Source organism: Budorcas taxicolor, unplaced genomic scaffold (genome assembly GCF_023091745.1).
Source record: "Budorcas taxicolor isolate Tak-1 unplaced genomic scaffold, Takin1.1 scaffold212, whole genome shotgun sequence".
NCBI lineage: Eukaryota > Metazoa > Chordata > Mammalia > Artiodactyla > Bovidae > Budorcas > Budorcas taxicolor.
The window spans coordinates 38086-54273 of record NW_026291773.1 but is presented as its reverse complement, the minus strand read 5'-3'; the positions used below and the strand labels follow the sequence as shown (position 1 = coordinate 54273).

The 16188-nt window shown below is 37.0% G+C and overlaps 1 protein-coding gene across 4 annotated transcripts in view; it reads left to right on the top strand.

Annotated features, from left to right (window-relative positions):
• The window catches only part of LOC128071144 (prolyl 4-hydroxylase subunit alpha-1), a 94833-nt gene extending 78923 nt beyond the window's left edge, over positions 1-15910 (top strand). For 3 of the 4 annotated variants that reach the window (XM_052664109.1, XM_052664107.1, XM_052664108.1), the window contains exons 11-15: positions 5991-6040; positions 9177-9242; positions 12680-12748; positions 13263-13359; positions 14843-15910. In XM_052664109.1, the coding sequence (XP_052520069.1) occupies positions 5991-6040; positions 9177-9242; positions 12680-12748; positions 13263-13359; positions 14843-14913 (353 nt within the window). In that variant the 3' untranslated portion in view covers positions 14914-15910. Of the gene's footprint in view, positions 1-5986; positions 6041-9176; positions 9243-12679; positions 12749-13262; positions 13360-14842 lie in introns of all 4 variants that reach the window. The other variant, XM_052664110.1, reaches the window with a different exon arrangement.
• Positions 15911-16188: the final 278 nt, after the last annotated feature.

The following is a 16188-nucleotide window of genomic DNA, read 5'->3' as shown; positions in this document are numbered from 1 at the left end:
TAGAACTGGACATGGAACAACAGACTGGTTCCAAATTGGAAACTCCAGGAGATGGTGATGGACAGGGAGGCCTGGCGTGCTGTAGCTCATGGGGTCGCAAAGAGTCAAACACGACTGAACTGAACTGAACTGAAGCACTATCAGGGGCTTCCCTGGTGGCTCAGAGATTAAAGCATCTGCCTGCGATGCAGGAGACCTGGGTTCGATCCCTGGGTCAGCAAGATCCCCTGGAGAAGGAAATGGCAACCCACTCCAGTGTTCTTGCCTGGAGAATCCCATGGATGGGGGACCCTGGTGGGCTACAGTCCACGGGGTTGCAAAGAGTCAGACACGACTGAGCGACTTGACTTGACTTGACTTCTTCAAGCACTTATCAACAGTAGTTTCCTTTCTTCTCATTGTGAAACTTATGATACAGAGCGAGAATCTTTTTCTTTGTAAATTGTCCTGCTTCAAAGTTTGGTTCAGCTTTTAGTGTTTTATCCTTTCTGCCTTTAATGTTGTTAAATATCTCTGAGAGATCTTTTATTGATGATTTTTTTCCAGAGTCACTTCCTCCAATATATCTTCATTCTTTTCATCATGATCACTTTCTTTATGTTAATAAGTTTACCTCCAACAAAATTCTTCTGACCTCCACCATGTTCCTCTGACTGCGTATCTAGAGTTTCTCAAACAGCAAAAGTTGGAAACATTTTCCTTGTCAGCCTTTTAGTTTGATTTGTGGGGGGATCAGTATGAGTTTTCTTTTTCATATTGAAATATAGTTGATTTATAATGTTGTGTTAGTTTCAGGCATACTGCAAAGTGATTTAGTTATACATATCTGTATATATGTATTCTTTTTCAGATTCTTTCCCCTGTAGGTTATTATGGAGTATTGAGTAGAATTCCTTGTGCTGTATAGTAGGTCCTTACTATATCTATTTTATATATAGTAGTGTGTGTGTACACACTGGTCAGTCATAAATCCCCTAGGCAGATTCTTTACCACTGCGCCACCTGGGAAGCCTCATATTAACTAGTATGTGTATGTTAATCCCAGGTTCCTAATTTATCCCTCCCTGCTACCTTTCTGCTTTGGTAACCATAGGTCTGGTTTTTTGTGTGTTTTTTTTTTTTTTTTAATTTTGTAGTTTGTATTGGAGTATAGTTGATTAACAATGTTGTGATAATTTTAGGTGAACATCGAAGGGACTCAGCCATACATATACATATATCCATTCCCCCCAAGATGGCACACTGATAAAGAATCTGCCTTCCTGTGCGGGAGATGTGGGTTCAGTTCCTAGGTTGGGAAGATCCCCTGGAGGAGGAAATGACAACCCATTCCAGTATTCTTTCCTGGAAAATTCCATGGATAAAAGAGCCTGGTGGGCAACAGTCCCTGGGGTCACAAAGAGTCAGACGCAACTAAGTGCGTGCACACACACAGTCTCCCCCAAACTCCCCTCCCATCTTGGTCCTTGTTGGTTATCCATTTTGAATATAGCAGTGTGTTTATGTCCATCCCAAGCTCCCTATCTGTCCCTTTCTTTTAGTCTTTCCCCCACCCCCAACCATAAGCTTGTTCTCTGAGTCTGGTTTCTGTTTTGTAAGTAAGTTCATTTGTATCATTTTTTTAGATTCCACATATAATTGATCAAATGATATTTGTCTTTCTCTGACTTACTTAGTATAACAATCTCTATGTTGTTGCAAATGGAATTATTTCATTCCTTTTTATGGCTAAGTAATAGTCTATTGATAAGTATATACCACATCCTTGTCTATTCCTCTGTCAGTGGACATTTAGGTTGCTTCCTAAACGTCTTAGCTGTTGCAGATAGTGCTACAGTGAACATCGGGGTGCATGTATCTTTTAGAATTATGGTTTTCTCTGGATATATGCCCAAGAGTGGGATTGCTGAATTAGATGAAAGCTCTGTTTTTCGTTTTTTAAGGAACCTCCGTACTGTTCTCTGTAGTGGCTCTGTCAGTTTACATTCCCACCAGCAGTGTAGGAAGTTTCTCCTTTCTGCACACCCTCTCCAGCATTTTTTGTTTCTAGACTTCTTGATGATGGTCATTCTGACCCTTGTGAGGTAATACCTCATAGTTTTGATGTGCATGCTTTTGAACTGTGGTGTTGGAGAAGACTCTTGAGAGTCCCTTGGACTGCAAGGAGATCCAACCAATCCATTCTGAAGGAGATCAGCCCTGGGATTTCTTTGGAAGGAATGATGCTAAAGCTGAAACTCCAGTACTTTGGCCACCTCATGGGAAGAGTTGACTCATTGGAAAAGACTCTGATGCTGGGAGGGATTGGGGGCAGGAGGAGAAGGGGACGACAGGGGATGAGACGGCTGAATGGCATCACTGACACGATGGACGTGAGTCTGAGTGAACTCCGGGAGTTGGTGATGGACAGGGAGGCCTGGTGTGCTGCGATTCATGGGGTCGCAAAGACAAAACTGAGCGACTGAACTGAACTGAATAATTAGTGATGTTGAGCATTTTTTTCATGTGATTTTTGGTCATCTGTATGTCTTCTTTGGAGAAACATCTATTTAGATTGTCTGCCCATTTTTTAAGGTTTATTTTTTGATACTGAGCTGTGTGAGCTGTTTGTGTATTTTGGAGATTAATCCCTATCAGTTGTATCGTGAGAGAGGTGAGCTCGGGTCCTACTCATCTTTTCCCATCTTGTCTCAGAACCAAGTCCATTTCAGTTTGATTTCAATTTCAGTTACAGCATTATTGCTTTCCATTTCTCTGCTGCAGTTACCTTTGTTGGCCAATTTCTTCTAATTGTCTCTTATTGTAAAAGATCACATAGATTTTTACTGAAGAATGAGGAGGCATATGCTTTGCTATCTATACAAGAACTGAATAACAGATACGCAGTGGCCAATCATTGATACTTTAAAGAAGTGGTTGGTCATTGGTCATGTTGTGTAGCTGTTATTTATGTAGTAATTTGTGGATTGAAGAGCTAGTAGCAATATTTGCTACTATATATAGCAAGCAATGTAAAGAAATAGAGGAAAACAACAGAATGGGAAAGACTAGAGATCTCTTCAAGAAAATCAGAGATACAAAGGGAACATTTCATGCAAAGATGGCCTCGATAAAGGACAGAAATGCTAGGGACCTAACAGAAGCAGAAGATATTAAGAAGAGGTGGCAAGAATACACAGAAGAACTGTACAAAAAAGATCTTCACGACCAAGATAATCACGATGGTGTGATCACTTACCTAGAGCCAGACATCCTGGAATGTGAAGTCAAGTGGGCCTTAGAAAGCATCAATACAAACAAAGCTAGTGGAGGTGATGGAATTCCAGTTGAGCTATTTCAGATCCTAAAAGATGATGCTGTGAAAGTGCTGCACTCAATATGTCAGCAAATTTGGAAAACTCAGCAGTGGCCCCAGGACTGGAAAAGGTCAGTTTTCATTCCAATCCCAAAGAAAGGCAATGCCAAAGAATGCTCAAACTTCCGCACAGTTGCACTTATCTCACATGCTAGTAAAGTAATGCTCAAAATTCTCCAAGCCAGGTTTCAGCAATACATGAACCGTGAACTTCCAGATGTTCAAGCTGGTTTTAGAAAAAGCAGAGGAACCAGAGATCAAATTGCCAACATCTGCTGGATCATTGAAAAAGCAAGAGAGTTCCAGAAAAACATCTATTTCTGCTTTATTGACTATGCCAAAGCCATTGACTGTGTGGATCACAATAAACTGTGGAAAATTCTGAAAGAGATGGGAATACCAGACCACTTGACCTGCCTCTTGAGAAATCTGTATGCAGGTCAGGAAGCAACAGTTAGAACTGGACATGGAACAACAGACTGGTTCCACATAGGAAAAGGAGTACGTCAAGGCTGTATATTGTCACCCTGCTTATTTAAATTATATGTAGAGTACATCGTGAGAAACACTGGGCTGGAAGAAGCACAAGCTGGAATCAAGATTGCCGGGAGAAATATCAATAACCTCAGATATGCAGATGATACCACCCTTATGGCAGAAAGTGAGAAAGAACTAAAGAGGCTCTTGATGAAAGAGAAAGAGGAGAGTGAAAAAGTTGGCTTAAAGCTCAACATTCAGAAAACTAAGATCATGGCATTTGGTCCCATCACTTCATGGGAAATAGATGGGGAAACAGTGTCAGACTTTATTTTTGGGGGCTCCAAAATCACTGCAGATGGTGATTGCAGCCATGAAATTAAAAGACGCTTACTCCTTGGAAGGAAATTTATGACCAACCTAGACAGCATATTAAAAAGCAGAGACATTGTCAACAAAGGTCCGTCTAGTCAAGGCTATAGTTTTTCCTGTGGTCACTTATGGATGTGAGAGTTGGACTATAAAAAAAGCTGAGCACCGAAGAATTGATGCTTTTGAACTGTGGTGTTGGAGAAGACTCTTGAGAGTCCCATGGACTGCAAGGAGATCCAACCAGTCCATTCTAAAGGAGATCAGTCCTGGGTGTTCTTTGGAAGGAATGATGCTAAAGCTGAAACTCCATTACGTTGGCCACCTCATGCGAAGAGTTGATTCATTAGAAAAGACTCTGATGCTGGGAGGGATTGTGGGCAGGAGGAAAAGAGGACGACAGAGGATGAAATGGCTGGATGGCATCACCGACTTGAAGGACGTGGGTTTTGGTGAACTCCGGGAGATGGTGATGGACAGGGAGGCCTGGAGTGCTGCAATTCATGGGGTCGCAAAGAGTCTGACATGACTGAGTGACTGAACTGAACTGAACTGACTGATAGTAATTACTGCGGTATTGTATATAATTACTCACAGTTAATGTAATACGGTAACTGAAATGTCCACTGTGCTGTTGGGGGTTTAGTGTTAATGGTTAGCTAAACCATGATATCTGAGATGTGTGCATTTTAGAACTATGCAAAACAGGAATGCCTATATTTTAAGTTTGCCTAAGTAAGTTATAATTTACTCCATGGTCATCTACAACTTCCTTGTTACTCATTTGATTATTTAAAAAATAAAAGCTATGATGTGTCTTTTCTTTCCTAATTTGTATTTATTCTTACCTGCCTAACCGTCACAGGCTCTTTCAGGCTACTTGATATTTCTGACTGAATAGTCTGATCCAAACCAAGGTGTCTGCAACGTAAGAAGTAAATTATCCACAGTAATAATAATTTACATAAGACTTGGACTTTGCTGTGAGCAAAGTTTTAATTATGTACTCTTTTTATCAACAGCGCTCTTTAGCATTATGTAGCATTATGTACTCATTTTATCAACAGTGCTCTTTAGCTCACATTTTCCTTTCATTTTGTTAGCATTTTGTTATATTGGGGTGAAAAGAGGTAGTTAACATTCTCTTTATTTTACAAACAAGAAAACTGATTGTATCCAAAGTTACATATGCTGTATTTTAACTAAGAAATCTGGACCGTGAACCCAAACCAAATATTTTTCTTTTGCTGCTTCTCACTGGGACATTGTCACATCCAAATGAAGTTGTCAGGGCCTTGCAACAGGAATAATTAAACTAGTGTTTACTTCTTCCCTTTTTTACTTAAGTAGGGAAAAAATACATATCCAAAGGGGATTTCATTAAAGTAGATTGGGAATTTGCCAATATTTGGGGCTTTGGGAAACATGAATCTTAATTTAAATTCTCAAGGAAAGTGTTTACTGACAATAATAAAAATTGTGAAATTCTAATTTTAGAAAACTAATTCTAAAAATCAAAGTTTGTTATGTATTAGGAAAATCATGTGTTCCAAACATTTGCTAAAGAAAAGCATATTAACTTAAGATTCTAAAATAGCATATAACATCTCTTAGTTTTTCATCCTTGGTTTCTTAGAAACTCTCACTGATTTAAAAAAAAAAATGCTTTGCTTCTCATTTATTTAGAAGTACCTAACTGTGATATATAAGAGATCAAAATGGGACTCAGATTTTTTTGAATAGTAATCTTGATAGTTCTTTTATCATGCCTTGTTTCTCATGCAGGTAGCAAATTATGGAGTTGGAGGACAGTACGAACCCCATTTTGATTTTGCACGGGTAAGTAAAAAAAAAAATGGAGAATGTAGGACCCCATTTTGATTTTGCACAGGTAAGTAAACAAAAATAATGGAGAATGTAGGAGTTCCGCTGAAGCTTAGGCATGACATGTTAATTCTGTTATTTTAGTATTATAAATTCATAGCTTATTTTATAAGAGATTTGTAGCTCATTTGTGGAAGAGATATGTAGCTCATTTGTAGAAGCATGGTGGGATAGATAGTCTACACATTTTAGCAGTAAGAAACAACTAGAGACATGGAAAAGAATTTAGGATACTTTTAAATGCATTGCTGAGCTTTGGGGAAAGTAAAGGAAGTTCTCAAAGGCAAACTGAACAAAGAAAATCTAGAGACTAAAATTAGAGAGATAAAAGGAAGCAAAAAGGCTGAGGCTGAAGGCATATACCTCCAGGAATGGAGAGCTTTGAAGATTAACAGCTCTGAGAGGACCTACATAAATGTAGGCTACTGACCTGAGATCCCTGCATAAAACCTAAATCTCTAAAGGCATACACCTGCAGAGAAAGAAAGGATGGCCTAGAAAATCATCTGCTTTGAGTCAGGACAGTTCAGGAGTTTCCTTTTGCATCCTGGCTTGAGTAAGATGTATTATGGGAAGCTTCTTTGGGCAGTTTGAAAGCATAGGCCTGCAACAGCTATTAGGTGCCCCCAGGGTGTTGATACCTCAGTGATCAGATATAGAATATAAAATAACTATACAACACTTCATTCATTTTTGTCTTTTATTTTTAAATTCTCAAAATGATTTAACTGAAATAGAATCTTCAGGTTGAAAAATTTTTTGAAATTTTAAATTTAGTGGATAAAGTTAAACAGATTAGAGACAGCTATGGTGAACTGGCCAGTAAATCTGCAGGAATTACAGGAATACATTTTGAAAGAAAAAAAAAATAGATGCAGAGACTGGAGGAAAAATAATATTAAAGCAGTTTGTTAAAAAGACATCCTTTCCCAAGTACTCTTGCTGAAGTATTTAACCTTTTAAATTAATTTTAACATATTGAGCTATGAATTATATCATTACCAAATCTTAATTTAAGCTTTATTATAATTACATGAATTCTAAGAAATGCGCCAAGTATTCTAATAAACTTCTTGATCTATTACCATTTTAGAATAAGAGTATATTCTTTGGAAAGAAAACGCAGTCTGTTAATATATTGTGTTATATTCCTTGACTGACTTAATCCTAAAATCCTAGATACTTTCTGTGTATAGGCTAGCAAAGAATATATTTTTAGTCTATTTTCCTTCTATTTTCAATTACTGAAAAATGTCTTAGGATCTTGGATGATGTGAAAGACTACAGTTTAAGTTCTGACATTAATGTAACTAAACTTTTTTTCTTAGGTTTGTATTTTGAAATAATTAGAGACTCCTAGGAAGTTTCCCCCAAAAACTGTACAGGATCCCATGCACCCTTCACTCAGCCTTCTTCAGTGTTAACATCTTGCATAACTATAGTTCATTATTAAAACCAGAAAATTGGCATTGGCACAAGCAACAGAGCTTATTCATGTTTCACCAGTTATACTGGCTCTCGTGTGTATATGTATATAGTTTTATTACACGTGTAGCTTTGTGTAACTACCAGCACAGGTCAGGATACATAACTGCACCATCACTGTAAGACTCCCTTGTATACTACTCTGTAGCTCCACATACCCTTCTGCTATCCATAACTGCTGGTAATCATTAATCTGTTCTTTATGGTAATTGTTATTTCATAAATGTTGTATAAATGTTATATACAGCATGCATCCTTTTAAGATGGTTTCTTTTCACTCAGCATAATTCCCTTGAGATTCATCCATGTTTTTGCAGAACATATTGATAGGGTGTTTCTTTTTATTGCTGAGTAGTTTCTCGTGGTATGGAAATACCAATTTAGTCATTCATCCTTTGAAGGATATTAAGGGACATATTTTTTTGGGCTCCAAAATCACTGCAGATGGTGACTGCAGCCTTGAAATTAAAAGACGCTTACTCCTTGGAAGAAAAGTTATGACCAACCTAGATAGCATATTCAAAAGCAGAGATGTTACTTTGCCGACTAAGGTCCGTCTAGTCAAGGCTATGGTTTTTCTAGTAGTCATGTATGGATGTGAGAGTTGGACTGTGAAGAAGGCTGCGCTGAAGAATTGATGCTTTTGAACTGTGGTGTTGGAGAAGACTCTTGAGAATCCCTTGGACTGCAAGGAGATCCAACCAGTCCATTCTGAAGGAGATCAGCCCTGGGATTTCTCTGGAAGGAATGATGCTAAAGCTGAAACTCCAGTACTTTGGCCACCTCGTGCGAAGAGTTGACTCATTGGAAAAGACTCTGATGCTGGGAGGGATTGGGGGCAGGAGGGGAAGGGGACGATAGAGGATGAGATGGCTGGATGGCATCACGGACTCGATGGACGTGAGTCTGAGTGAACTCCGGGAGATGGTGATGGACAGGGAGGCCTGGCGTGCTTCGATTCATGGGGTCCCAAAGAGTCGGACACGACTGAGCGACTGAACTGAACTGAAGGGACATATTGAGGATATGACAAAGGAATGTGTAGAAATTTCTGTATGAAAAATAAAATACTTTTTTTTTGAAAAAATGCCAAGAGACTATTCTGTATTTTATTAGCTTTAAATAGCCAGATGTAAATTCTCTAGCCAGATTAAAGTGCTGACGATCAAAAGACAGGAATAGTAGCAGTGTGAATATTTGAATGGATCATGAGTTCAAAGTAAATCTCAAAGTTAGTTTTTTTTACCCACAGAGAACTGATTTAATGAATGGGGCTGAAAGTCTCTCATGTCTTGCTTGTTTGGAAGCTAAAACTATAGTTGTTAATTTTTTAAACAATCTGTGGATAGTAGATATTGGTTTTCATTGTATAGACTAACACATCTGTTTTTCCCCCCAAATGGTCTTATCAAAAGTATTCAGTGTACTAGTTGAATCAACAGTCAACAAATATTTGAGAGCCTTTTGTATATAGTGCACTGGATATTACAAAGGAACCTTTAGGGGCTATTTTTAGCATACTGTTCAGCATGTTACTGATGTTTAGTTGCCCGTGGAGAACTTGCATTACTGAATTTTACATCACTCAATTGTATTTTATTCACAGAAAGATGAGCCAGATGCTTTCAAAGAGCTGGGGACAGGAAATAGAATTGCTACATGGCTGTTTTATGTAAGTTATAGCTAAAATTTTCATTTTAAGTTGGGATTTGATCACATGACTTATTTTAATGTGTTTAGATGTTTGCTTTGGTTAGCTCTTAACATCTTAGTTGAATGTTTCTTACAACTGAGTAAAGAGGGTCAAGATTTTTTTTTCATTTATCGCTTTTTCAGAGTGTACTTACTACAGCCTGAGGAAGAAAGTTAAAATGATCGTATCAGAAAAGTGTACAAATCATAGGTATTAACTTGATAAATTTTCACAAAGTGAACATATCTAGTGTATTCAGCACTCAGACCAAGAAATAGTACATTACAGCACCCTAGAAGCCCTTTCCTCAAGGGTAACCATTCTCACATTGTTCATTAGTTTCAAAACAGTATGATCTTTTAAAAAATTGTTTATCTATTGATACATATAGAAAAACCAAGCTTTGATCATATAATATTTGCCCCAGTTATCTATTGCTGCATAACAAATCATGCCAAAACTGAATGGTTTAAATTAATAATTTGATTTTTACCTATCATGGTGGTGAGATTGGGCTTTATTCATGGTTCTTGCTCTGAATCTCTCATGATGGCTGGCACTTGGGGTCACCTTGAAGGTTGAGATTGAAGCTGACCAAAATACTGACTTTTGGCCTGGGCTTCCTCACAGCATGGTGACTGGATTCTAAGGGCAAGTATCCTCCCACAAAAGGCAGTATGTGACATTTTTATTAGCCATGCTCCGAAGTCAAATAGTGTCACTTCTGCTGTATTTTATTAATTGAGGCCATTGTAGATGTCTGCCATGCTTCAAGAGGGAAGGAACATAGACATAGATTCTACCACTCAAGAAGCATGCCCCTGTCATGTAAAAAGAACACATGGGACAGGACATATTGGGGTATATTAGATTTAGCAAGTACAGTCTCCTACAGTGTTGTAACCTTCATTAACTTTAAAAGATGTATTTTATATTGACTTAGTTTTGCTTATTTCATTGTTATTTCCATCCCCTATCCTCCTTTGATTTATATGAAACTGAATCTTTTTGTTACCTATTTTATTTCACTCCCTACCAGATCTGTGTCTCCCTACTCCATCTAGTTTCTTTCTTCCTTGCTCCCTGCTCCCTTCTGTTTGTCTTTTGCCCAGTTTTTTTTGATCATTCTTCTTTCCCTCCTTTTTTTTTTTTTTTAACAGACCTCTTTCCCTGTATCCAACCTACCTTGTCACTCTCCTGATTGCTCTCCTCATCCCTCTCACAACTCCATCTGGTTTGCAGAAGGATCTAAGACACCATAAAAAAAGGATTTAAGATGTATAAGATAAATTAAGAATGATAGAGGGAAAACCAGGGGAGAAGCTGATAACATTATGCAAAAATTCATGTTGTGAAGTCTTTGTATATTTTCTAGAGGTGAGATCTGTAGACTTGTACTAATTTATATACCATCTTTAAGTGTGATGCTTGTCAGACTTTTGATCTGTACATCTTTTACTTCATCAGACTAGCAGTTTTTGTGGTTTAATTTGCATTTCTCTTATTAGAGAGGTTGAGCATCTTTTCAGATTTTTAAGAGCCATTAAGCATTTGCTTTTGGCTGTATTTGTTTCATAAAAGCAAGCATACACGATGCTGTATTATTTGGTCCAGTATTCATAAATGTTAGTTACAAATAATCTATTTAGACTATATATTAATTATGCCTCCCTTTAGTTAGATATAGCATTTTTATTAATTAGTTTTCATTTTTTCCCACTATTTGAATGCTCTTCCCAGATGGGCCCATAACACAAAGTTTAAATTTCTCCAAAGTTAACTTTTCATTGCTTAAGAGCGATCAGGTCTTTGATGCTGATCATACATGTATCACAGCAAAATGCACTTCTTTATATCACTCAGTGCCTTTAACTTTAAACTGTTTGATATTGAGGTCAGACTCTGTTTTCTTTGGTACAGCTTCCCTGGTGTCTTGGTACAGCATTTGCCTATATATCACGGACTGTAGCATATAGATGGATTTTGCTTAATGACACACTACATTATACTTCCTTATTTTTTTGAAAAAAAACTTCATTCTATGATCTGTGTTTCCTTTGCCTCATTTTGTGCATGTACTTCTTCAATTTATTTGGAAGATTTGTGTTTTTATTCTGGTTTACCTTTAAGACTATAACTATAAATCTCTTAATTTTCTAATTTTTAGTTACTGTGTGTTGATACCCTACATGAGAAATGACAAAACTGGTTGTAGTTTGTTACTTTTCTCTTAGTGTTTATTTCTATTTTGTTTGAATTCAGTTATTTAAATATTTCTTGAATACCTACTATTTTGAGGTACCATTTTAGACACTGAAGCTCAACAATTAAAACAGGTGAAAATTCCTACCCCCATGGAGGTGATATTCTAGTGCTATATCATACATATTTATACCCTTATGTTACTCAATTTGTCAGTTTTAAATCCTCTCTTTTTACCTCTGTCTATAAAAGAAATAGCTATCTCCCAAATCCTTTTCCAATCTCCCTTGCTGACTTTATCTTTCTTTTGCTTTTATATATGTATGTAAACCCAAATGGCATCTTGTTTTTTAAAAACTGACCAGCGTGCACCAAGCCATCTATGTAATTCGAAGTCCAGGTATTCTCATTCTAGTATTCAGTATCATATCTATCTCACAGTAGCATGTTTATTTATTTATTTTTAATATCTGGCAGTTTATTAACCAGTGGAACATACTGAACAACAAACTGTTACATCTTTCAGGAAGAAAAAAACACTAAATTTGAAAACACATCACCCACTGAATTCGAATACAACACCTCTACTCAATTAAGAGAAACATTTGTACAGTTTAGATCTTTATTTTTACACCCATCAGGCCATGAATTCATAGGGAATGGGCTCCAGCAGTTGGGGTTCCTTTCCATTGGTCCTCATGAAGTGTGCTTCTCTTGGTGGAACAGGCTGGTATTTCAGCTGAACTCAAGTCCCTTTCTCTTTGGTTTCCTTCTTTTTCTGATCATTTTCCTTCACACGTTTCAGGAATCTATCTTGGCAAATTAATTGTTTTGGCAAGAATCTTGTCCTTGTTTGTGTACAGTGATGCCAACAGCATGCTGGGTAACACTGTAGGCTCTCCCAGTTTTGCCATGGTAACATTTGTGGGGCCTTCCTTTTTGAACAATACCCATTCCCTTGATATCTATAATATCACCCTTCTTGTAGATTCGCATGTATGTGGCCAAAGGAACAACTCCATGTTTTTCTGAGAGGCCTAGAGAACACGTAGTGGGTGATCCTCCTTTTGCCCTTTGTAGTTTTGGTTGTTTTGGTGAATTAGCCTGATGGGCCAGGGGAGAGATTAGTTGGAAGATGGAGGTTCCGGCCGAAAGGGGCATGTTTAATTTTATTCCACCAGCACTTTTGATAATACTCTGTCGTCTCTTATTAGATGAGTGATGTGTTAGCAGGAGGAGCCACCGTTTTTCCTGAAGTAGGAGCTAGTGTTTGGCCCAAAAAGGTAAGCTTGATTTGTCATTTTAGCTGGGGGTGTTTTTCTGTTTTTTTTTTTTTTTTTTTCTACCCTCAGGAAGAGAGATACCTATAGTTATTTATCTATAAAAATAAATAACATTTTAAAAGGTAGTATACTTAAGGAATACATTATCTATAGGAAAATCTTTACTTTTTTTTTTTTTTTTTTTTGTACAATTTACCATGGGTACCCAGAGGTATGAACAACCAGGGATTAGTATTTAGAAGTTTTCATTTTTACAATGGGTTCCATATGATGCTTGCTATTTATAAGATGTGTTAGCTTTGGCAAACCCACTTCTTTGTTAAGCAACTCTGATGTTAATGTTTTCATGTCATTGCCAAAATTTCCTAAGTTATGTCATCCTTTCAGAATTCTATTAGAAGAGATATAGTGCTGCCATGGGGAATTACTTCCATAAAACAGAGGAAATTTTAATTACTGTAAAAGCGATAACCTCATACTTTGTTTGGGAATAATTTTGTGTTCTGCTCCTCAGGGAACTGCTGTTTTCTGGTATAATCTGTTTGCCAGTGGAGAAGGAGATTATAGTACACGGCATGCCGCCTGTCCAGTGCTGGTTGGAAACAAATGGGGTAAATATTTCCTGTAGTCTCCGAATAGAATTTATGATTTTGGTCTCTTCTTTTGGAATTAGTTTTTGTGACATTTTAAATACTAGTTCCACTTGTTACTCTGAGAAACACTAATGGACTCAAAATTAAGTTAGACCATATCTTCCTCTCGTGGGATTCGCAGTTGTCGCAGACACATTAGTGGGTAGAATATAATGTAGTATATGATAATACACAGATGTAAACAGAAGACAGTAACTACTTACATTTAGGGAGGCTTCTTTGAAGTTTTAATTTTTCTGTTTGCTCTTGAAGATAAGCAGTTGTTTTCCAAGCATGTTAGGGACCAGGGCCAGGACTCGTATGAGGCTGGAGAGGTACTCTCAAGGGTCATGCAAGTATAGAACTGGCCAAGTTAAAAAAAGGGAATAGAAATGGGTAAGATTATCTTAATAAAGATTCATTTAACCCCATAACTATTTTAGTATGTGTCACTTGGCCACACTTCAAAGATTTAAAAGAAGTGATGTTTCTATTTGTGAACCACTGGACTAGAATAAAGAGAGGCTAGCACAGGAGAGATGAGTTTAGAAGGCTATTTCCTGTTGTCTTAAGTGGGTGATGATAAAAGGCTGGACTAAGGCAGCTGCAGATGATTTGGAGAGCAGTGAACAGATTGAAGAGACCAAAGAAGGAGAAAATGACAGGGTTTAATTAATGGAAGATTGGCTACACAGGTTAAGAAAGGTAACAGACTAGTTAAGAATTAGTAAGGAATTAGTAAGAGTTAGTTTAGATATTTTATACATGTTGATGCCATGTTCTATAATACAGGAGAAGAAGGAAATTAATTCCTTTTGGGGTATATTAAACAGTATCTTGGAACACAGGAAACTTAATGAGCACATAATAGAAATTAATCATAGAGTTGCTCCTTTAGCGTGGAGACTTTATGTTCATCTTTTAAATGTCTTTGTATTAGAAGTTGTATTTTGTGAGCAAGTAAAACAGTGTTTTGTTCTGTGTATATCTACATCGCTTCCCTAGTAGCTCAGATGGTAATAAATCTGCCTGCAATGCAGGAGATCCAGGGTTTGATCCTTGGGTCAGGAAGATCCCCTGGAGAAGGAAATGGCAATCCACTCCAGTATTCTTGCCTGAAGAATTCCATGGGCAGAGGGGCCTGGTGGGCTACAGTTTATGGTGTCACAGAGTCAGACATGACTGGGTGACTAACACATACCCACATCACAAGCCTTAGATTGAACATTAGAAACTTCAAGAAACGTACATTTACAGATTCTCAAATGTACATACATATAAAATCTTCTGTGTCTCCATCATTTAGTGAAGTTCTTGAAAGATAGCCTTAGTAGCATGCATCTTTGTCTGGTTTTGGTCTTGAATTTTTTAACCCATGTTGAAACTTCATTATAGAGCTATATCTCAGAAGTTAATACTAGTTAGATAGCAGGATACATTAATATATTTTGTTCTTTCACAGTATCCAATAAATGGCTCCATGAACGTGGACAGGAGTTTCGAAGACCATGCACCTTGTCAGAATTGGAATGACAAATGAACTTTCTTTCTCTCCTGTTGTACTCTAATGTGTCTGATACACACAATTCCCAGTCTTAACTTTCAAGAGTTTACAATTGACTAACACTCCGTGATTGATTCAGTCATGAACCTCATCCCGTGTTTCATCTGTGGACAATCACTAACTTTGTGGGGTTTTTTTCCTTTTAAAAGTAACCCTAAATCACCACATTGTACATATGAAAAACCTTACAGTTCAGTTAGTATCACAGAGGACAAAAAGGCAGGGTTAAAAATGAGGAACTTTTACCTTTATATTAAAATTTTTTTTTGTTGGAAAAAAAAATTCAAGTCAAGCATCTGATTATAATATTTCAGTATATCTCTGTCGGTGGGTGGTGAACTAAAATGGTCCATCTGATTAAGGAACAGATGCCTTACAGTGTATACCTAGGTACTATGTTTACCTAGTCTTAACTTTCTTCTGGATCTGCTTGACGACTAGGAATAAATTAGCCCTCTAAACTCGGTTCAGTTTAACGTTTGCCCCTATGTTTTCTAAGTAGATTTTTCCTTCTCCCAAGTCCTTTTTAAAGTATTATTTTTACCAATGTGCTCCTTTCATAGCTCCTCTGTGGTGAATTAAATTTGAGTTAAAATACTTTGATTTAAAAAAAATTTAACAGAAGGTCCTACATTAAAAGTTTTGGCCTTCTTAACAGAAATGATCATGACTTCACCTGTTTCTTCTTTTTCTTAAATGACTCATGATTTTGTCCAAAAATTTTTGTTGTTTTCCTTAGTGCTAATTCCTTGCCTCTTATTCCAGCTATAGACAGTAGGGGATGATGATGCTGGCATTCAGATTAAATAAATATTGTGCCTTAGGAGACTGGAAATTTTAAAACGTACAAGTTCTTTCAATGATGAGGGGATTGATAAAAAAAAAGTTTTTCCTAAACAGTCAAAATGTTTGTTTCTTCAATTCTGAAATGTGTTGTGACAATAACCTATTTATGATCTTAAACCTTTTTTTAAAAATGTTTCTGTATTCTGTGTGGTATTTTTCATATTTGAATGTGAATGTATGCTATTGCAATAACAGGTTATTTCTTTTTATTTAGGACCTAGACTTATTCTTGATGTTCAATTCATTCTAAAGTCTCATTGTTATGGTAGAAAATGTAGGCTCTCTAAACCTTCAGATATTTAATCAAATACGTTACCTTCAAAGGGAGCTCTGATCTTTAATACTATGGTTATGGAATTTTTACAATAATGTTATATAAGACTTTATTTTATTCAGAT